At 45.1% G+C, this 21795-nt stretch overlaps 1 protein-coding gene across 2 annotated transcripts; it reads right to left on the bottom strand.

Moving 5' to 3' along the window:
- Window positions 1-9093: 9093 nt before the first annotated feature.
- MON1A (MON1 homolog A, secretory trafficking associated) lies at window positions 9094-20814 on the bottom strand. Of its 2 annotated transcripts, none has more exons than XM_051986267.1 (6): window positions 20698-20814; window positions 17289-17429; window positions 13685-14173; window positions 11801-12566; window positions 9607-9754; window positions 9094-9380 (listed from the first exon to the last, which is right to left on the bottom strand). In XM_051986267.1, exons 2-6 carry the CDS (start codon window positions 17413-17415, stop codon window positions 9240-9242), a joined length of 1671 nt encoding a protein of 556 aa, XP_051842227.1. In that variant the 5' UTR covers window positions 17416-17429; window positions 20698-20814; the 3' UTR covers window positions 9094-9239. The 2 variants fall into 2 exon arrangements, with proteins under 2 accessions (XP_051842227.1, XP_051842219.1); XM_051986259.1 differs by having other exon boundaries at window positions 20530-20811.
- Between the last annotated feature and the right edge of the window lie 981 nt (window positions 20815-21795).

The following is a 21795-nucleotide window of genomic DNA, read 5'->3' as shown; positions in this document are numbered from 1 at the left end:
TGTGTCAATAGAAGGGTTTGAATTTTATCTTAGAGGTAATAGGGAGCCACTGAGGTTTCTTGAGCAGGATATGATAGATTCAGTTTGGTAGCTGTGCAGAAAGGAGAATAACAGGTGAAGAATATGAACAAACCCAGGTCAGAATGAGGGCTCAGAAACCAGGACAGAAGTGAATGTTATGAAGGAAACCAGTCAGGTAGGCTCTAGTGGGGATCCTTGTTCAGGTACAGGTTGGACTATCCTTGTGAGAGCCTTCCCAGTTCTGATGGATGAATATTCTCTTTTTTTTTTTCAATTTACAAGCATTTATTAAATTCCTACTTTCTTTTTTATTTATTTATTTATTTTTTAAATAATTTTTTTATTGATAGAACGCATGCCAGGGTAATTTTTTTACAGCATTATCCCTTGCATTCATTTCTGTTCCGATTTTTCCCCTCCCTCCCTCCACCCCTTCCCCCAGATGGCAAGAGTCCTTTACATGTTGAATGGGTTGCAGTATATCCTAGATACAATATATGTGTGCAGAACCAAACAGTTTTCTTGTTGCACAGGGAGAATTGGATTTAGAAGGTATAAATAACCCGGGAGGAAAAACATAAATGCAAGCAGTTTATATTCATTTCCAGTGTTCTTTCTTTGGGTGTAGCTGCTTCTGTCCATCGTTGATCAATTAAGGCTCTCTTTATCGAAGAGATCCACTTCCATCAGAATACATCCTCAAACAGTATCATTGTTGAGGTATATAATGATCTCCTGGTTCTGCTCATTTCACTCAGCATCAGTTCATGTAAGTGATGGATGAATATTCTATGGCTCCCAGATTCTGCATCCATCCAGAGACCTTATAGAGCATCTTGGCCTCTGCTTCCCCCTGGTGGCCATTCTTGGCCATTGCAAAAAGGAGAATCTCAGTCTTTTTTTTTTTTGCTCTGAATGTCCAATCCAGGCCATTCTTCCATTAAAATTCCTATTAAAATGCCTTGTATCCTCTCATCAATTCAAAGGAATGATTCACTAATGGTGTAACCAGGGCAATGTGGTGACTATTCCTACCCTAACTTCTTAGGCTAGTAGATTCTCAAAGCATGATTATTTCAAGGAGTTTGCCAAATCAAAACTATTTTTATAATCCAATGAATACATTTTAATTTCTAAATATCAATAGATATTTTGTTGTCTGGTCACTTTCAATCACGTCCAACTCTTCCTGCCTGCATTTGGGATTTTTTTTTTTTTGGCAACAAAAATGCTTTGTTTTTTGCCGTTTCCTTCTCCAGCTCACTTTGTAGATGAAGAGAAATGACCTGTCCGAGGTCACCGAGCTAAGTGTCTAATGGCATATTTAAACTCTATCCACTGGGCCACCTAGCTGTCCTGATAGAAATAAGCCATACAAACAAAAGCACTTTAAGGAGTCCCCAATAAATTTTAAGTGTATGTAGGAGTGCTAAGGGGCAGTTCGATTGGGCCAGTGGCTAGAGCACCGTGTTTGGAATCAGGGAGACTCATCTTTCTTCATTCAATCAGATCCTCAGACACTTACTAGTTGGTTGACCATAGCCAAGTCACTTAATTCAGTCTGACTCATTTCTTCATCTAAAAATGACCTGGAGAAGGAAATGGCAAATCACTCAGTGTCTTTGTCAAATCTACTTGAAGCAATTAACAGCTTTAGCAAAGTTGCAGGATGTAAAATAAACCCACACAAATCATCAGTATTTCTATATATTACTGACAAAACCCAGCAACAAGAGATATAAAGAGAATTTCATTTAAAATAACTGTAAACAAAATAAACTATTTGGGTGTCTATCTGCTAAGATGAGCCTAGGAACTATATGAACACAATTATAAAACACTTCTCACACAAATAAAGTCAGATTTAAACAACTGGAAAAATATCAGTGGTTTATGGGTAGGCTGAGCTGATATAATGGATTGATCTACTTGTTCAGTGCCATGCCAATCAAACTGTCAAGAACTTATTTTACAGAGCGAGAAAAAATAATAACAATATTCATCTGGAAGAACAAAAGAGCAAGAATAGCAAGAGAATTAATTAAAAATACAAAGGGATGGTGACTTAGCTGTACTAGACCTAAAATTCTAATATAAAGCAGCAGTCATCAAAGCCATTTGGTACTGGCTAAGAAATAAAGTGGTAGATCAGTGGAATAAGTTGGATACTCATGACACAATAATCAATGACTATAGTAATCTACATTTTTTAGGCTTTTTTAAAATTAAAGATTTTTATTTTCCAAACATATGCAGAGATCATTTTTTAACATTCACTCTTTTTTTTATTAAAGCTTTTAATTTTTTTCTTTTTCTGTTTTCTCTTTTTTTAATTATAGCTTTTTATTGACAGAATGTATACATGTGTAATTTTTCAACATTGTCCCTTGCACTCACTTCTGTTCCAACTTTTCCCTTCCCTCCCTCCACCTCCTCCCCTAGATGGCAGGCAGTCTCATACATATTAGAGTATATCTTAGATACAATAGATGTGTGCAGATCCATAAAGTTCTCTTGTTGCACAAGAAAAATCTGATTCAGAAGGTAAAAATAACCTGGGGAAAAAAACAAAAATGCAAGTAATCCACATTCATTTCCCAGTGTTCCTTCTCTGGGTGTAAAGTTTTTTTTATTTTTCAAAACATATGTGTGGACAATTCTTTAACATTAGCCCTTGCAAAACCTTTTGTTCCAATTTTCCCTCCCTTCCTCCACGCCTTCCCCTAGATGGCAAGTAGTTACATGTTAAACATAGTAGAAATATATGTAACATTCACTCTTGAAAAATCTTGTGTTCCACATTTTTTTCCTTCTTCCTTCCCCCTCTGCTTCTTCCCCTAGACAGCAAGTAATCCAATACATGTTAAACAAATGCAATTCTTCTATCTATATTTCTACAATTATCTTGCTGCACAAGAAAAATCAGATCAAAAAGGGGGAAAAATGAGAAAGAAAACAAAATTCAAGCAAACAACTACAAAATAGTGAAAATTCTATGTTGTAATCCACACTCAGTTCCCACAGTATTCTCTTTGGGTGTAGATGGCTCTCTTTATCACAACACCATTGGTACTGGCCTAAATCATCTCATCAGAACTCATCATCATATAATTTTGTTGCTGTAAAGGATGTTCTCCTGGTTCTGCTCATTTCACTCAGCATCAGGTCATGTAAGTCTCTTCAGGCCTCTCTGAAATCATTCTGCTGGTCATTTCTTACAGAACAATAATATCCCTTAACATTCATATACCACAGTTTATTCAGCCATTCCCCAACTGAGGGGCATCCACTCAGTTTCTAGTTTTTTGCAACTATAAATAATCTAATAAACCCTCAAACTCTAGTTCCTGGGAAATATTTCACAAAATTTGCAGGAAAAATTGGAAAATAATGTCAGAAACTCAGTATATATCTATTCCTCACAGATATACTAAAATATTAAAAGGTCAAAATGGGTATATGATTTGGATATAAGGATGATACCATAAGCCAATTAGGAAAGCAAGGGATAGTTTATCTATCAGATCTTTGGAGAAGGAAAGAATTTGTGACCAAAGAAGAACAAGAGAACATCATGAAATATAAAGTGGACAACTTTGATTAAATTAAGTGAAAAAACTTTTGCACAAACAAAATCAGTGCAAACAAGATTAAACGGGAAGTAGAAGAATTTTGGGAAAACTTTTTTTTTTTTTTTTTTTACAGCTGATGTTTCTGATAAAAGTCTCATTTCTAAAATATATAAAGAAGTGTGTCAAATTTATAAGAAGACAAGTCATTACCCAATCGATAAATAGATAATTTTCAGATGATAAAATTAAGGCCCTCTATAGTCATATTAAAAAAATGTTATAAGTCACTATTGATTAGAGAAATGCAAATTAAAACAACTCTCGGGTACCACCTTTCAGACTGGCTAAGATGACAAGAAAAAATAATGATAAATGTTGGAGGGGTTGTATAAAAACTGGGACACTATTGCTTTATTGGTGGAGTTGTGAACTGATTTAATCATTCTGAGAGCAATTTGGAACTATGCTCAAAAGATTATCAAACTGTGCATACCTTTTGGTCGTGCAGTGCCATTACTAGGTCTACATCCCAAGGAAATCATAAAGGAGGGAAAAGGACCCACATGTGCAAAAATATTTGTAGCAGCCTTTTTTATAGTGACAAAGAATTGGAAAATGAGTAGATGCTCATCAATCGGGGAATAGCTGAATAAGTCATGACATCTGAAAGTAATGGAATATTATTGTTCTATAAAAAATGATGAACAAGTTGATTTTAGAAAGGCCTACAAAGATTTACATGAACTAATGCTGAGAGAAACAAACAGAACCAGGAATACTTTATACACAGTAACAGCAAGCTTATGAAATGATCAACTATAAAAGGCTTGGCTCAGTGGTTCAGTGATCCAAGATAATTCCAATAAATTTTGGATAGAAAACACCATTTGCATCCAGAGGGAGAACTACGGAGGTTGAATATAAATCAACACATATTATGTGCACTTTTCCCCCCACTATTTTTTTTCTCTTTTGGTTTTTCTCTCTCAACATTCATAAAGAAATGCATAATTTAAAGAAGTTTACACACACACATATATATATATCTGTATCAGAAAAAAATTAAACAAATAAATAAATTAAAAAAAAAAAAAAGAAAATCCCAGGTGGGGTCATGAAGAGGAGGATACAATGAATAACAACAAAGGTCCTAAGATCAAAAAGTTTACCTTAGGCCAGTTTCCCACCTCACTAGGCTATAAGGGTCTTCACTTCTTTTTCCTTTTTTCAGTTAATTGAAAAACCATCTGTCCAGGCTAAGGTATTTGGCAAAAGAAAGTTAGTCTGGTTCATGAAAAAGAACTGGAGATTTTAATGGACTACAAGCACGACAGGGTGGCACAGCAGCCAAAAGACAGTTAATGGACTCTTAGGCTTCATTGTTAAAGAGGCGTAGTGTCCAAAATGAGGGAGGTATAATAGCCCTACTGTTCTCTGCCCTGATTGGACCGGATCTATGGCATTGTGTTCAGTTCTAGACATCACATTTTTGGAAGAATATTGGCACATTATTTGAAGAAAGTGGAGACATATAATCCAGAGAAGACTTAAAAAACCTAACAATTGTCCTCAAATACTTTAAGGACAGTTCGATGGCTCATTGATGACTCTTTATCCCTGCTGGTCAGAGAGGATTGAACTAAGAGTGATGAAAGGAGGTCTTACAGAGGTAGAATTCCTCTCCATGTAATAAACAGCTAGAACTATCCAAAGTAGGATGGGTTGCTTTTGTTTGGGATAAAAAGACAAATTGACTACTTGGAGATCCCTTATGGAAAGCATAATTAGAATCTCAAGAAGCAGACCCCACCCTGCTCTGCGAGCCAAATTTCACAGCAGGATAGGCTTGAAAATGCTTACAGCTTTTATACATTTCAGACAAAGAACCTCCAAAATCCCTCCCTCTATGTGTTGTGATTGGTCGCATAAGCCTACTGTTCCCCCAGTTGGTCAGTGGAATGCAGTAGACAAGGGGATATACAGCTTCTCCGGCCACATTGGACAATGGAATGTAGTCCAGACCTCATCTAAAATCACCTGACTCCGGAGAAACTGAAACTGAGGCCTAAAGGCTTGATCTACTTTAGCTAACAGTCTCTGATCAATATGTGCTTAATCTGTGAGTTCTTCACCTTTTCCCATACACTGAGTGTGGGGACAGGTGGTGAGTCTCCATTATGGGAGATCCATAAGTAGGAGCAGGTTAATAAGCACTTGGTCTCAGAGAGGGTCACCTAGCCCATCCATCTTCCCACTCCTGTACAAAAAGCCCCTCTACAACATTTCTAAATATTGTCATTCTCTTGGATGAAATGATTGTGTCTATGATTTGATATTTCATCCATTCATTCTTTAGGATGAGATTATTTAGTTTCCAATTACTTTTTGTTTTTTTTTTTCTCCTGGCCTTATATTGTGTGTGATTTTTATTGCATCATGAACTGAAAAAAAAAATGCATTTACTATTTCTGCCTTCCTGCATTTGATTTTGAGGGTTTATGCCCTAACACATGGGACAACATTTCTAGAAAGGGATTACAATCAGAGATGACTTATAGTGCAAGAAGCTGCTTCAAAAGGCAGGAAGTTTCCCCATATTGGCAGTGTTCAAAGAAAGACTTGATGATTATTGGTGTTATATGCTTCAGATAGGGATTGGGCAGACTAATCTTTAAGGTCCTTTGCAGTTCTGAGATTCCTTGATTTGGTAACCTCTAAATGACAGGTGAGCTTTTCTCTCTCAAGGAAACATTTCATATTGGACCTCTATTAGAAAATTCTCCATTTTATTCCATTAAAGTCTGATTCCTTGTAAGTTTTACCCATTGTTCTAGTTCGGCTCTCTGGGAGAGAGCCAATTTGTTCTCAAGCAGAACAAATCCAATAATAAGAAGGGAAAGATGATAGCATTTGGTCAAAGGTTAGGAGAAAGAAACAAAGATAATTTTGTATCTGAGAATATTTTAGCCAAGGGCTTCTTAAACTTTTTCCACTTGTGACCCCTTTTTTTCTGAGAAAATTTTATGTGGCCCTGGGCATAAGTACATAAAATTGGTATACAAATCAAACATTTATTAATAATAAATCATAATTTTGTGACCTCCACATTCAGTTACAAGATTCCATATGAGGTTGTGACCCACAGTTTAAGAAGCTGGGCTAAAAGATCACCGATAAAGAAAGAGGAAATAGAGAAGGTTGGGGAAAGATCACAAGCCTGACACAGAGGCTTCATGCAGTAATGAGAGAGTAATTATCTAGATCTGCCAAATCTCTTTTTTTCTTCCTCTTTTCTCTTTCCTTCTTACTCTCTTCTCTCTTTTTCTTTCTTTTCTCTTTTCTTTTCCATCTCCCTTTGTCTTTTTCCCTCTCATGCTGTCTTCTCTCTCTCCTTCCCCTTTCTATCCCACCGCCCCTCTCTCTCTGAGAACAGCAGAATGGCTAATAACTTTTTGACTTGCCTTAGTGATAAATCCCATTTTTCAAAAATGGAGAAACCAGTAAGATAATTCTATTCCCTTTTCCAATTCTTACTAAGAGGGAGAAACTAGGGTACAAATGAAGGGAACCTTGGTGGTGGATGATCATTCCCTCTTAGAGTCTGTGATAGGAGATATGAATTCTGCTCCTAGTCTGACAGAACACCTAAAAACCAGAGGGGAAGTCAACCCAGGAAGGACAGGGCATGATTCAATGAATATCATTATAGCGGAGGCTGTAAAGACATAGTGCTTGGGTTCAAATGGCCAAATGTTTCCTCATGGGTAGAGACTGTGGATCCCTAATGCCCGTGAAAGGAGCTGACACATAGTAGGTTCACGTGTGTAAAATGGCAGTAGGGGCTTTGAGGTCCCCTCTAGATTTAAGCCTATGATCTTATGATCCTAAGGATTTAAGAAATACTTGCTGCTTGACTAATAGCAGTTCTTCTGAAATTGTGAGAAAAAAAAATGCAATTTTAGGGTGTATTTTGAGAGGTACAGTGTCTACCTAGGATTAAGTGACAGCCCTGATAGAGGGAAAGGTCACCAGGTGGCACAGTGGGTAGAACACTCCCTTAGCAAGTGAGGAAGAGCCAAGTTCAAATCTATCCTCAGACATTTATAAATTGTGAAACTGGGAAAATCATTAAACTCAGTCTGCCTGTTTCCTCAACTGAAAAATGGGGATAATGGCAGCACTTACTTTTAAGGGTTCTCATGAGACATTTGTGAAGTACGCAGTCCCTGGCACACAGTAGGGACTACATAAATGTTTGTTGCCTCCAATTCCTTCTTGTATCAACTCAATCTTATTTGGAGGGAGGGGTCCAGTCAGGGAAAGTGATGGTGCAGTGAGCCAGCTGGGCCAAGATAGAGATTAATATGGTTATGCTCATGACCCAAGTGTAGCTTACATGGCAGGAGAAAGCATTAGTCCTGGGTGAGGAACAATCAAATAAACATTAAAATACAAAGATTTTTCTTGAGCCTTCGGTAACAAATCACTTAAAAGGCTCCTAGTCCTTCAGGGCCTATTTGCATCTCAGGAACAGTGAGGGAATACAGGGCTCTCTTCTCCACAAAGAAAGGGATGGATTCCCAAAGGAAATTGATAGAAAAACTGTTTATGTTGCAGTTTGTACATATGAGTAGGTGTCTTCAGGTGCTGGAAAATGCACTCTTTATATTCAGTATGTGTGTATATGCATATATATGTGTGTTCGTATGCATACATACACAGCTTAAAATTGCAGACTTAGTACACACATAGACACACAGTATCCCAAAAGTCCTAGTGCAGCTTCAAGCTACTGATGTGGTTTTTTGGGGAAAAGTCCTGGGTTTGAGTATTGGTGTTCACATTCGCTCAAGACCTTAGGCACCTGACTTATCTGATCCTCAGGTTCCTTCACTATAAAATGGGCCTATCAATCACTGCCTTCACAGGGTTGCTGAGGAGAAAGCATTTTATAAAGCTCAAGGTGCTAGAGAAAGAAAAGCTATTATTGTCATCATATCCATATGTATATAAATGTACATTGGAGACCAGGGCATACCCACCAGTTAAAGTTTTTTTTTTTTTTTTACATTTTTAATACAAAAAAAACCATTTTAAAATAATATATATATTTAAATGTAAGAATCAGTCTTAAGTCAAGGGTGTTACAAAAGTGGGCTAAGGTCTGCCAGCTAGTTTGCAGACTACAAAGGAACCTATATACAGATCGCTGTGTATCCCTTGTGCACAGCTATTTATTGTGGGCAGAGTGGGTACATGTCCTTGGTTGGGGAACAAGGACTGGCAGGAGTGGGCCCGAGGGCTATCAGCAGGTGTGCGTGATGTGTGTGGGGCAGACGTGAGCGGATGTTCGCAGTGGCTGTGGAACGTGGAGTACGCGGCAGGGAAGTGGAGGTGAGCTCCCTGAGGGGGAGCTGGGGCAAGAAATATTTTTAAGGCAGATCCAACCTGTGGCAAGGTCCCGGGAGGCCCCGGTGTAGCGGGAGCAGACAGCGATGGCTTCAGACATCCACTCTTTAATGAAAACACAGCATCTAGGTATTGTCCCCAAGCCCAGCAGATCCCCAGCCCTCCCAGCCTCCCTCTGCACTCCCCACAGTCTGGCCCCTCCGAGGGTGGGGGAGTCTCAGCTGCCCCTGGTGTCCTTCAATAGGTCAGAGGAGTGAGAATGAATAGCCTGTCCTCCTCCTTCCGAATCCAGCGCATCAGCTTGTGCACGGCACTAATGGCAGAGGCCTTGGTGCCCAAGGGACTGTAGCACATGTACAGCTCAAAGGCTCCTGTCACCTGAGAGAGAGAGGGATCAGTCACACTTCTGGAAACCCCAGGGGGAAGGGACTCTGCGCTAGGGGGAGGGGAGGGGAGTCAGAGCCTGCAAATCCGGTGCCGCCCCTCTCTGTGCCCCAATCCCTGCCCAGACTCCAGAGGGTTAGACCCCAGCCCAGCAGGGAGGCCCCAGCACGGATGGCCCCTGCCGGGAGGAGAGAAGGGCGGCCTGCCCTCTGCCCCTTACCAAAGCCAGAAGGTTCTCGTTGGGGCCTGTGTAGTAGATGGTTTTGAGAGGGTGGGAGGCGTTGTGGGCACGGCTGTGCAGGTACTGATAAAGGCCCAGCAGCCGCTCCTGCTCCTCCTCACTTGCATATGGATCCTCGATCTCTGGGCTACGGAGGAAGCGGACAGGAGGGGGAACATGAAGACGTGGAAGGTCTTGGATCCAGAGCACCCAGTCCACCCCCCTTGTCTTGCAGATATGGAAACACGCATGGGAGGTTCAGAGAGTGTTTTTGAGGGTGTGAGGGCATGAGTGTGTATCTAAGAGAGACATACCAAGTCGGGAGACCTGAATTCAAACTCTACGCCTGACGTTTACTCCCTGCAGCGTCTTGTTCAAATTTCTCTATTTCCAAGGCTCAGTTTCCCCATCTCTAAAATGGGAACAACCATCCTTATACCATCTACCTCACAGAGTTATAGGAAAAATCTTTGTTAACCGTGAAATTCTGAAGAAAGGGAGCTACTCTCTGTGTGTCTGGTGGCCTCCATCCAGACATGAGCTCCCCAGTCATCACCACCACATCCCGCACTTTCACAGAGTGCTTTAAGTACGAATTGATTTATTTATGGTATCTCCTGTGAGTGTGACTCGGTGAGGCAATAATTCTGCACTCAGACTGGCTGCTCATTCTGCGCCTCACTGCCTATGTGCCTTTCACTAAATCTGGACCTCAGTTTCCTCATGTTGAAAGGAGGGATCCCTAGGTTTCTTCTTTGCTAAATCTCATTTTCACAAATACTTACCTGTCTGGCTATGCAGGCTGTTGCAATAAGACAGATTTACAAGGTGTCAAGGAGAACTAGAAAGAATTAAGTCACTTGATCTCTTTTGACCTTGATTTCCACATCTGTAAAATGGGGATAGTACCTACCTCCCAGGGTTGCTGTGGGGATCAAGTGAGATTATTTAAAGAAACCTTGAAAATTTAAAAAAACTATATAAATGCCATTAATAATAATAAGGATAATAATAAATACTATATTCTATGAAGAGCTGCCTTGGTGATGACCACTCCCCAATCCCTTTTTTTCTCTTCCCTACTTACTCCCCTACTCATTGAAGATTTTGTTCTTGCTGTCTGGCCCTTTCTTTATTTCTCTCAGTTTAAGGGGACTGGGATAGTGGATCCTGGGTCTCCCAGGCTAGAAGGCCCCTCCTCAGACTCAAGTTTTTAGCATATAACTTGTAGTTCTGTGACAGAAAAGTAAATGTGTTTAAGTGTACTCATATATGAGTATGTATTTGGGAGGCTATGGTGGGGAAGGAGGGAATGAGGGGAGGTGGGAAGCCCCAAAGCTGTACTTTCTCCTTTAGCAATAACAGTCATTTGTCATCTTTAGGACACTTGTAAGCTTTTGCCTTCCAACTATAAGGTGGACAATATAAGGCCTATTGAGGCAAACAAGACAGATCAGACAGAAAAATACAAAGAATCCTATAGTTACTAAGCTTTGGAGAAGGGGTTCAAACCCAGGATCTGGGCTCCAAAGCCCTCAGGACCTTAACTGGGGGGGACAATTCCTCCTATCCTTGCCAAAAATACAGAAAAGTAGCATAGAATGGGGGAAATTTCACCAATTTGGAGTCTGGAGACAACAGTTGAAATCCTGATTCTGATACATTTTAGTTCTAGGATGCTGGAAGTATCCCTTAAATTATCAGTAAGCCTATACCTTACCACCTGGATTGCAGTTGCACGCTAAGGACCTCATTTTCCCTATGGCTAAACCCTCCCGTGGGTATTGTCACCCCCATGTGTCAATTGTCTGTTTATATTTCTAGTGCTTTATACATTAATAAGCTTAACAATTGTCTTTTCATTCTTTCTACAAAATGGGGATAATAACACTTATACAACATGCCGCTCGTGGCTGTTTTTTAAAAAAGTGCTTTGTAAGCCTTAAGTGTTAAAAGAAACAAAAATAAATAAAAATACGTAAAGAAATATGAGTTGCCATTATTTTCCCAGGGGGCACAGCCTGCGCCTGTGACAGGCCTGTGTGCTTTGGAACCTCGTTACCTCATCCCCCCCTTCCCCTCAGTCTCAGACCTCGGGGAATGTCCACTCTGTTGGTGGGCCCGGCAGAAGGCCGCTTCTGTGGCCATCCCTCCGTGCTGGCAGTACCTGCTGGGGGGAGGGGGGATCTCTCACCTGGTGAAGAGCCCTGAGCTCTTGGACTTGTAGATGAAGTGACGAAGGTCTGGGATGCCCACTTGGCTCACGCTGTAGAAGGGGGTGCGCAGGGCCTCCCGCAGCATGTGATGGGCCCCGCGCTTTTTCAAGCGCTCCTGGAAACGGCGGCGGCAGTCTGAGACCGTGAAGAAGTCCTCTCGGTCAGTGGAGACCAGGAGCAGGCACAAGTCTGTGTCTGGCTCCAGGTAGGAGATGTGCACGTGGAAGAAGCCCCCCGAGTTGAATTTGGGGAGGCAGATGGGCGTCCAAGCCTCTCCTTCTCGAAAGGAGGATGAGGAACTGATGAGGTTAAAGAGAAGGTGGAGGTCAATGGGATGAAGGAACTGGTCCTTCTTCCGCACCAGAGACACCAGCTGGTTCCGGGACAGCAGGATGGAAAACACGAGGCTCTTGGCCTTGGCCTGCTGCAGGCTGGTGCTCACGGCGTCCCGCACGCCGGCGGCCAGGGGCAGGCAGCGGGCGGCGCCCATCAGGAAGCTGGGGTCGCGGGCCATGAGCTGCAGCAGGTTATCCGTGATGCGCTCGGAGCCCAAGAGCAGGCGACGCAGGTCGTAATTCTGCTTCTGCTGGAAGATGTGATTGAGCTGGGTCCAGGTGAGCAGGCTGAGGATCTGGTAATAGATGTACAACAGCTCCTGGGCTATCTCCTGCTCCGACTGGCGGGTGCGGGCCACAGCCACCAGCACCAGGGGGCTTCGGCGGACAAATACCACCTTATAGCCGTCTGCCGGAGGGGCAAGGAAGAGAAAAATCAGCCAGGTGAGAGGGAGGTCCCTCCCTGCTCGAGGGGCCATCGTAGCCCCCACATGGAAAAATCCGTCGTTCTCATCTAAACCCGTTAAATTTCTACCCACCTATGAAAGCCTGACTCAAACCCCCCTCCTCCAGGAAGCCAGCCCTGATCCCTTTCCTGGTTAGCACTGATGTAAATGTCACAGAAAATTCCCGGATGCTCTGATACGCTTATGTATGTGCTTTGTCACTGTACCTGAAAACGATCTGTTTCTGTCTCATCTTTCTACCGGACTGGGAGCTCCTTGGGGGCAAAGCCCTCGTTTTGTACCTACCGCAGCCCCGAGCACAGAGTTCAGCAGTCAGGCGGTGGTCGTATTGGCATAAAAGGCTTTTCAGTCCAAGCTTCGAGGCTCTCTGAGATTCCTGCTTCCCCAGCTTTGGGCCTCAGTGACTGCCCAGGACTTTCCCGGTGCCCTGAAGGCTCTTCTCCTTGCTCTTTGCAATCTCTTCTAAGAAGCATTCCCTGATTTTAATCCCCACTCTCCCACCTCAACTCGGTGTCTCCCAGTTACTTACGCAGCTTATTTCTGGGCCTGAAAGCATTTGGGTGTAGGTCCCTTGGGCTGGGAGCTCCCTGAGGACAGGATCTATGTCTCTCTCCAAAATCAGAGGCATTCTGAGGGCAGAGACCCCCTCCTGCTGGGGGCTTGCTAAGGAGAGGCCTTATGTCTCCCACGCAGCCCGAGGGCTCCCTGAAGGCAGGGGCCACGCTTACCCTTACATAAATGTGCAGGAGTTGGGATTATTTCTACTCTGACAGACTAAGAAAGCCTGTGGAGGGCGGTTGTGTCTACCCATTAGCCTTAGGGATTGTCGAAGGTCCCTAAGAACAGTCCCCTGCCCTGATTTCTCTTTAGTTTAGACCTGTGCACACAAGGCTAATCTGATGCAGGATAGGAAATGAAAGTGCACCAAGGGCAACCGAGAAGAAATGGGAGAAAGAAGCTTCTCATCAGAGCATCCCGGAGGCTGCTCAGAGAAGGGCCCCTCCTCGGGGCTCTCCGCCTGCCCCGCAGGGTCTCATCCCCTTCCCTAGGCAGGCCTTACCTGCATGAATGGAGCGAATAGCGTTCTTGTCAGCCTCCAGGAAGGACACCAGAGCCACCATGACCCCCATTGTGCTGGACAGCGCCTCCTCCGAGCCGTAACGGGAATAAACGGGCTTCCCGGCTTCACTGAGCACGAAGATGTGCTTCTGGTGCAGCCGCCACGTTTCGGCCGCGTCCTCCTCGTCCCCTTCCCCGGCCTCTCCCTCCCTGGGGGGCTCTGAGGCCCTCCGCTCCCCGGGGCCCGCAGTCTCGAGACAGTCTTCGGGCTCTGGACGCATCTCCTCCTCCAGGTCCCGGGCCACCCCCGTCAGCTGCGTACTCAGCTCGCTGAAGTCTTTGCTGATCTGCCGCATGTCCGTCGCGGTGGCCCGAGCCTGGGCACCGGCTCCCTCCTCAGGGCTGCCCCCGGCGGCTTCCCCCTCCTCGGATTCCGTCAGGTCCTCGTAAGAACGGGCATGGACAAACATGGCCCCCTCCTGGCCGGCCCCTGACAACCAAAAAGCCAAACTCTTAGAAGGAGCACATCCCCACACAGTCAGCTCTTCATTCTCTACGCTGTGGCTTAACCACAACCGAGGGACGGTGCCCTCAACAGACAGGGGCTTCCATGCAGCTTTTCACCGCCTCATTAATCAGTCTACGCTTAGGAATCTCAGGGGACAGTGGCTAAAAAAGAGAAAGAAAGGGGATACTCTGTGCTTCCGCTGCCAAAAAAGCACACTGCCCTAAACCAGCCAGAAATTCCTTTCGCAGAGGCACGGTGAAAAGAGCCCCGGAATTGGAGTCCCAAGACCCAGCTCTGAGTTCCAATTCTGTCCTTTACAAGCTGTGCACCCTTGAAAAAGCCTCGGTTTCCTCAATTGTATAATGAGAAGGTTGAGCCAAATAAAGCTCTAACTTTCTCCAGCTCCAAATGCTGCCATTCCACGAGTCTCAGGTACACTTGTGATTACCCACTTTGGCATTAGCTCTCTCCATCAGGACGGATAACAAAGAGTTGGCTCTGGATAGCATTTCACCCATTTCTTCTCAATATCCCCCATTTAATCTCCATCAGCCCTCTCTCCCTATCCTTAAGGAACGCCTGGAATTCGGGGTGATCACCGACAGCTCTCGGGGGTGGCAGGGGAGACAGCTGGCCTTAACACACAGGAGTTGGGGCTGATTTTACCTTAGCTATGTTCTCTCTGGCAGCTGATCCATCTGTGGGGCCTAGGGCTCACCTCTTCATCCTAAAAATGTACTGCTCCCTTCCTCCTCTCCCCTACCCTCCCTGGCACATGTGGGGAAGCTGAGGTACAAGATACGATGGAACAGGACTTCACTTGATCACACAGTCTCAAATCTGGAAGGGACCTCAGAGGGATGGTAAGAATCTCTCCCACCCACATATGCAAAAATGTTTGTAGCAGCTCTTTTTGTTGTAGCAAAGAATTAGAAAATGAGTAGATGCCCAACAATTGGGGAATGGCTGAACAAATTGTAGTATATCATTATTCTGTAAGAAATGACCAGCAGGATGATTTTAGAAAGGCCTGGAAAGATTTACATGAATTGATGCTGAGTAAAATGAGCAGAACCAGGAATATACCATACATAATAACAGCAAGAATGTATGATGATACTATGAAAGGCTTGGTTCTTCTCAGGGGTTCAGTGATCCAAAGCAATCCCAATAGACTTTGGACAGAAAATGCGTCTGTGTCCAGAAAAAGAACCAGGGAGAATGAATGTAAACCAATGCTACATTCGCTTCTTTTTTCTGTTTCTTTTTTTTTTTTTTTAATCTCTCCCATGAGATTTTTTTCCCTTTTGCTCCAATTTTTCTCTCAACACGATTCATAAAGGGAAAAAAAAATCCCTCCCACAATAGCCTCCGAAAGTGGCCATCCAGCCTTAAGTGAGTGAGGTGTTCCTTGCCTTCCAAGGCAGTGAACTCCTCGTTAAGATAGCTCTCATGGTAAGGAAGATTTCCACAGACCAAGGCAAATTGATCTGTCTACAGCTTCTACCCATTGCCTCTAGGCAAAATTCAGAAGCAGCTCAGATACTCCAAGACAGCTGCTACAGCCTTCCTGGGTCACCTCCTTTTCTCTAGGTTAAAGGTTCCAGCAAGTTCTTCAGTCAATTCATGTACGTTTTCACTTTCAGTTCCCTTTTTATACTGGAATCCCTTCCTAAGACTGAACTGAGCACCCAGAATGGATGTGCTCTAATCAATGTAGAAGATGCCCCCCCCCCAAACTTCCCTGTTTTAGACCCTCTGCTTCTATATTAATATCCTATGTTGAGGCAGCGAGATGTTAACATTAACATAATTCTGGGCTTGGAGTCAAGAAGATCGTCAGTTTAAATCTGCCTGCAGATAATGGCTAGCTGAGTGATTCTGGGCAACTCACCGAATCTCTCTTTGCCTCAGTATCCTTATCTATAAAAAGGGGATGACAAACATCACTTACTTCCAGGATAGTTATGAGAGTGCAATGCAATAGTTGTAAAGCATCTGGCATATGTAAATGCTAGATACTTCTGTTATTACTATCATTATCATTAATGCTGCTTTCTTTGGTTACCTTGTTGGTTTCTGATTTATACTGAACTTGCAGTCCACTAAAACCACCAGATCTTTTTTAGCTCTGCTTCCTCACCTTATACTCGTGTAGTGAATTTTTTAGAAATTCAAAAAATCCAAAATTTCCCTTATGTCAAGAGAGGAATGGCTATTCTCTGCCCCTTTATGAACTTGAGAGACTTGCCCCAAACCACAATGCCTTGTTCTTTTTGCTCTCTTAAAGAAGGTGAAGAAGACAACGAGAGGATGATCTATTCTATTCCATTGTCATGATGTCCCACCAAAGTCCTGTCTGGGGAAGTCCCTGTTTGCATGCTTGATCAGTCTGTTATCTCAGTGGAGGAGGTGGGACATCCCGGGTCCCCAAAGGTCTACAGGAAATCCTCCCCCACAGGAAGAGAAGTCAGTCATCCTGCTGTTGGCATTAACCCTTTGCATGCCCTTGGGATTCTGAGCTGGGGCTCACTGGAACCCTGAGTTTCTTCAGATCCAAAGTCCGACACAGAATGCCTGTGTACCCTGCTCCCTGCAGGCAAGTCTAGAGAGGATGTGGTGACACTGAGGCTGCTTCTCTGCTGCAAAGGTAGTGAAAGAAGAGCTGGAAAATGAACGTGGATGAAGTCTGTCTCTGAGTCCTTCCCTTTTCCTTCCCACAATTCAATGCAAAGGGCCATGGGTAGAAGGGGGCAGAAGACTTGAATGTGGGGCCCAGCTCTGATCCTTACTAGCTGAGGGATTCTGTCAAAATGATTCCCATCCCTGAACTTTGTTTCTTTATCTACAAGATGAGATAATCACATCACTTACCTCACTAGGTAGTCATACAGACCAAAGGAGAGAAAAAAATCATTATTTTAATGTGCAATATAAATGTTAGCTAATATAAAAAGCTATGGTTATTTCAGAGTTCTACCCCCTGCAGAGAGCTGAAAAAGAAAAACTAGCTTGAATGAAGGTCTCCCAGAGTACCATCTCTTGGGCTCTCACAAATAGGGGCTAGCCATCTACCTGCAGGCCACCCCTGCCTTACCTGGCTCTGTTCCTTGGGCCAGTCCTGGAGTCGGGCTCTCTGATCGCTCTGAGCTCTGCCCATCGGAAGGGACCAAAGTGCCATTGGTGCTTTCCCAGCTTTTCTTCTTATGCACGTCAGCAGCCATCTCCCTGCTTTAACCTATATCCACAAACCAACAAGAGAGCAGAAACATTAGGGGACTCAATTGAAACTGTTGAGGTATGCTACTCTGTTGGGGGCTAGAATGAGGCCTGAACTTACAGTCAGGACACCTGGGCTTCGGTCTAAACCCGGCCACTCACTCACTTTGTGATCCATCCCTTCTCAGTTTCAGTTTCAGTTTCCTTATCAATAAATTGAGGTGATTGGATCTGATCTCTAATGACTCTTCCAGCTCCAACCTTCTATGTTCTAAATTTTCTCTAAGCTTATTATGTTGTAAGGTAAATTCTAGCCCTGACATTCTATATTCTAATGTCCATTCCAGCTCTGACATTCTATGTACTATGTTCTAACGGCCCTCTTAAGCACTGATAATATGGATTCTTAGGGCCCTCTCAGCTCTGACAATTTGTGTTCCAAGGGCCCTCTAGTTTTGATATTGTGTTCTAAGGGCCCTCTCAGATTACATACATAGTTCCCTCCCCCCAAAAATGTACATCTATCTATTGTATGCTTCTATTGCTCTCAATTAGAGCAGATAATCTAGAGCTAATCATCAATAAAATAAAATACTCATAATACAGAGAACTTTGTTCAAGAGTTGTCTAATCCTTTTTCAGTCACATCCGGCTGTGCCGCCTTTTGGTGTTTTCTTGACAAACTAGAATTGTTTGTCCTTTCTAAATTGCTCAAGAGAAGCAGGGGTGAATATGAAAGTTTTATTTCACAAAGTAGAGGAAATGATATTCAGTACTGAATTTACTTGCTTGTTAAAAACTGATTGCAAGAAGATGTCTATCTCTCTAGATTGCCACAGGCGAGGAAGATGCCTAGATCATCAGGGGAAGCTGAGAACTAATCTTTCCCCCTTATAGGGCTACTACTAGTGATGACTTGCTTGTAAAATCTTACCAAGGTAGCTCATTAATGCTCTCTTTCCTTTTCTGATTCTACCTCACTCTATCTCTATTTGTTGAATCTACTGGTCCTTCAGGATCCACTCTAAACTACTTTTTCTTCACTGAAGACATAGGGACTGCTTGAAATATCACATAGGTTATTAATCATAGTTAATAGATTGAGGTTTTTTCCTCCTTAATTCTTTGAAAATATTTAGTACAAGAGATGGTACACTGGGTCCTACTCTTTTTACCCATACCTTCCTCACTATTCTTGCATAGTTAAGGAAGTTGGAAAATGGTATGTAAAATCAAAAGACATATATACACACATACAATACACATATGTTATATGATAAACATTTTTAAAAAAGAAAAGACCTAGTTCAAATGCTATCTCTTCCAAAAATCCTTCCCCTTTTACAACGTGCTGTTCTATCTCACACTACTTCCCATACACTTTATGATCCAATCACAGTCACGCTTTCTCAGAAGAGGCAGTAGAAGGTAAGCCCCCTGAGTGTAGGGACCATTTCATTGTATATTTATTTTTTAAGTGGAATTGGACTGTTGGCCAAGCTCTCCCCTATAACAGTAGGGTAACAGCTAAACTATGCAAATAAACAGTGAGAGAAAAAAGAAAAAGAAGAGGAGGAGGAAGAGAAGGAAAAGAAGGAGGAGAGAGGAGAAAGAGAGAAAGGAGGGGGGAGGGAGGGAAGAGAGAGAATTGATCCAGCTCCAGCCACAATAAAGAAACAAAATCCCTAAGGCTAAAGTCCTTCTGAGGCTCAAGGATAGCAGTTCTCATTGGGTCCAGCCAGATGGCTCAAAGAGCTGGCAGATGGCTTCAGGGCTAATTCTCTCCTAGAAGATCTCCGTGCTTTCCTGTACCACCCCCTGCCCCCATTTTCTCCTTCCTTCCCCACTTCTCTGAGGAGACAAACAACTCAATAGGTTACTTGGTCAATCTGTTCATAATTATGGGTTGATTTCCCCCTAGTGGCTTTAGGGAAGTATTTCTAGCCTGCTGAGAGATGTAGACACACACATCCCTACCTCGGCCTTTGGGGTTCAACTCCCACCCTCCCCAAACCCCTGCCTAAGGAGGGACCTCGGGAGAGAGGGAAGCAGGGTCAAAGGAGTGGCCCCCAGGCCGGAACACACCCTAACCCATGTTCTACCTCTGGCAACAAAGTTTCCAGAAGCATCTTGTTTTGGTTAGAAGGGGTGTTACACTGTAGGAGTTCACGCAAAAGAGAGTGGGGGTCGAGCTGCCCGAGACTTCCAGAGTTAGGAGTAAAGCGGGGCCGGGGGTAATCTGCTCCCTCGCTGCCATTCTGCAGCAGGAGCCCTGCGTGAGGGAGGGGAGAAGCGGCCGTCCCAGACTAACAGGAAGAGCGGCTAGGTCGGGGAGCTGCTGGGAGCCAGGTGCAGCAGGGTGGGGCGGCCTCCGGGCCCAGGTGAGGCCCCGGGCTGGAGGGCAGGGAGGGGGGCTGGCACGGCAGCCCAGGCCGGGTCTCTGGCCCTGCCTCTGGGAGGACCACTCCCTTCACTGACAAAGGAGGCTGGCCCTTTCTGAATGGACTGCGGGGCACCCTGCTGCAGTGGGCAGGGGCTGGTCCCTTTGGCCCAGGGCCTCCGGGAGCTGCCCCCCTTTGCCCAGCTCTGGGTTTGTGGATGGAGGGAGGGAGTAGCCTGAAGACCCGCGCCAGGCTGGGCATCCTGGTGGAAGTTGCACTGGATGTGGGGTTTTCTTGGCAGAGACACATGGTTTTCCTTCTCCCCAAACAGAGTTTGAATTACCTGAGCTCATGCGTTCCCTCTCCTACTTGTTACCTATGACCTTGAGCAAGTAACTTCCTCGTAACAAATCTTAGGGGCTGGTCTGCATGACCTCCACGGCCCCTTCCAGCCCAAAGCCTGGGACCCCCCTTTGTGAGAAGCCACAACTCCCATCCTCAGCAGGGCCGGCACACTGACCCTGGCTCCTGGGGCAGGGTGGGGACCCTGGGCTCCTGGGGCTGGGGGGGCTGGAAGCCGACACCTGGAAGGCAGGTGTGTGCTCATCCCCTCCCCCGCCCAGAGTGCCCGCCGGGCCCGCGGAGCCAGGGGCCGGCGAGTCCGGCTGAGGCCCCTGCGCTCCCCTCCCTCCCCGCTCCCAGAGCCCGGGGCCCACCGGCAGGGGCGGGCACACCCACCTGGCTTCTGCTCCGAGACCGGGGCGGGCAGGTAGAGCCCTGCCCCTAGCTAGACTCCCCGGAAGCTGGAGGGGCCCGGGCAGGGCCCACCTCTGGAGCCAGGGATGCCAGGCCCCAACAATCCTTACTCCCCCAGCCCCTGACCATGGTGGCTGCCTAACTGCTGACCTCTGGCCACCACTGGGACTGCTGCAGCTCGGACCATCCTGCTCATCTCCAGCCCGGCCGGGAAAACAGTGCAAAACCACTTCTCCTCCCAAAGGTCAGTTTCCAGCGACTCGGCCCAACCTTCCCTCGGGTTGCATTGTGGGAATTGTAGTCCAAGAGCTGCTCAAGGCCCGCAGCTTCCCTCTGCTCAGGGGCGTGGCCTGGGGAGGAAGGCTCCTACCTGGCTGCCCGCTCCTCCCAGAATGGCAAGGGCAGCTCCTTCTCCGGCCTCTGCCCAGGCCGGGCCCGCGGGGGTTGGGCAGATCCCTGGGGTTTAAAGGACTAGAGTTCTGGCTCGGGAGGTGGAGGGCCTGCAGTTGAATCCTAGCTCATTTACCCACCTTGCATGGCTGTTGTTCAGTCACTTCAGTGGGATCTGACCCTCCCGGGCCCTCTCTGGGCTGTTCTTGGCAAAAATACTGGAACAGTTTGCCATTTCCTTCTCCAATTTAGGGAGAAAGATCGCAGAGCTTTTGTTATTGTTTAGTTGTTTTCAGTCCCGCCTAACTCTTCCTGAGCCCTTTTAGCGTTTTCTTGGTAGTTTTCCACTTCCTTCTCCAGTTCGTTTCACAGATGGGTAAACTGAGGCAGGCAGGGCTAAGCGACTTGCTTGGAGTCCCACAGCTGGGATGTGTTTGAGGGCAGATTTGGACTCGGGAAGGTGGATCTTCCTGGAGCTCCATGCCTTATGGGGCCATCTTACAGCCCCTTCAGAGTTTGGCTGAAGGAATTTCTGGAAGAACTATTTCTGGACAAATAGCGTGTTTTTTTCCTCCCTGCATCTGTCTAAAGGAGATTATTGCGTACACCGAGCAGCGTGAGTGCATGAAAAGTGGGCCTGAATCCACAAGGCCTACTTGTTGTGGAAGCAGCAGTTACCCCAGCATTCCCCTGGATTGTGAGGCAGAACAACGGATGGGCTGGCTACTGCTGGAACTCTGAGCTGCGTCTGTCTCCCAGTGCCTCCAGAACGGGAACTTGGTGGCTGAATTTTCATTCGGGAGGCTGAGAGCTGGGCAGTGAAGGAAAGTTGCCTCTTCCTTGCCCCTCTTCCTGGCC

The sequence above is a fragment of the Antechinus flavipes genome, chromosome 1 (assembly GCF_016432865.1).
Source record: "Antechinus flavipes isolate AdamAnt ecotype Samford, QLD, Australia chromosome 1, AdamAnt_v2, whole genome shotgun sequence".
In the NCBI taxonomy this organism is placed as follows: domain Eukaryota; kingdom Metazoa; phylum Chordata; class Mammalia; order Dasyuromorphia; family Dasyuridae; genus Antechinus; species Antechinus flavipes.
Note: the sequence above shows the minus strand (reverse complement) of the source record. Positions and strands in the feature narration are given on the sequence as shown.

What these genes read in the sequence shown, in the direction of transcription:
- MON1A (XM_051986267.1), bottom strand. Translation starts at nt 17,415, where the DNA reads ATGGCTGCTGACGTGCATAAGAAGAAAAGCTGGGAAAGCACCAATGGC. An exon ending in GGCCCAAGGAACAGAGCCAG is followed by an intron (nt 14,174 to 17,288) that starts GTAAGGCAGGGG and finishes TTTGGTTGTCAG; the next exon opens with GGGCCGGCCAGGAGGGGGCC. An exon ending in ACGAGAACCTTCTGGCTTTG is followed by an intron (nt 9,381 to 9,606) that starts GTAAGGGGCAGA and finishes TCTCTCTCTCAG; the next exon opens with GTGACAGGAGCCTTTGAGCT.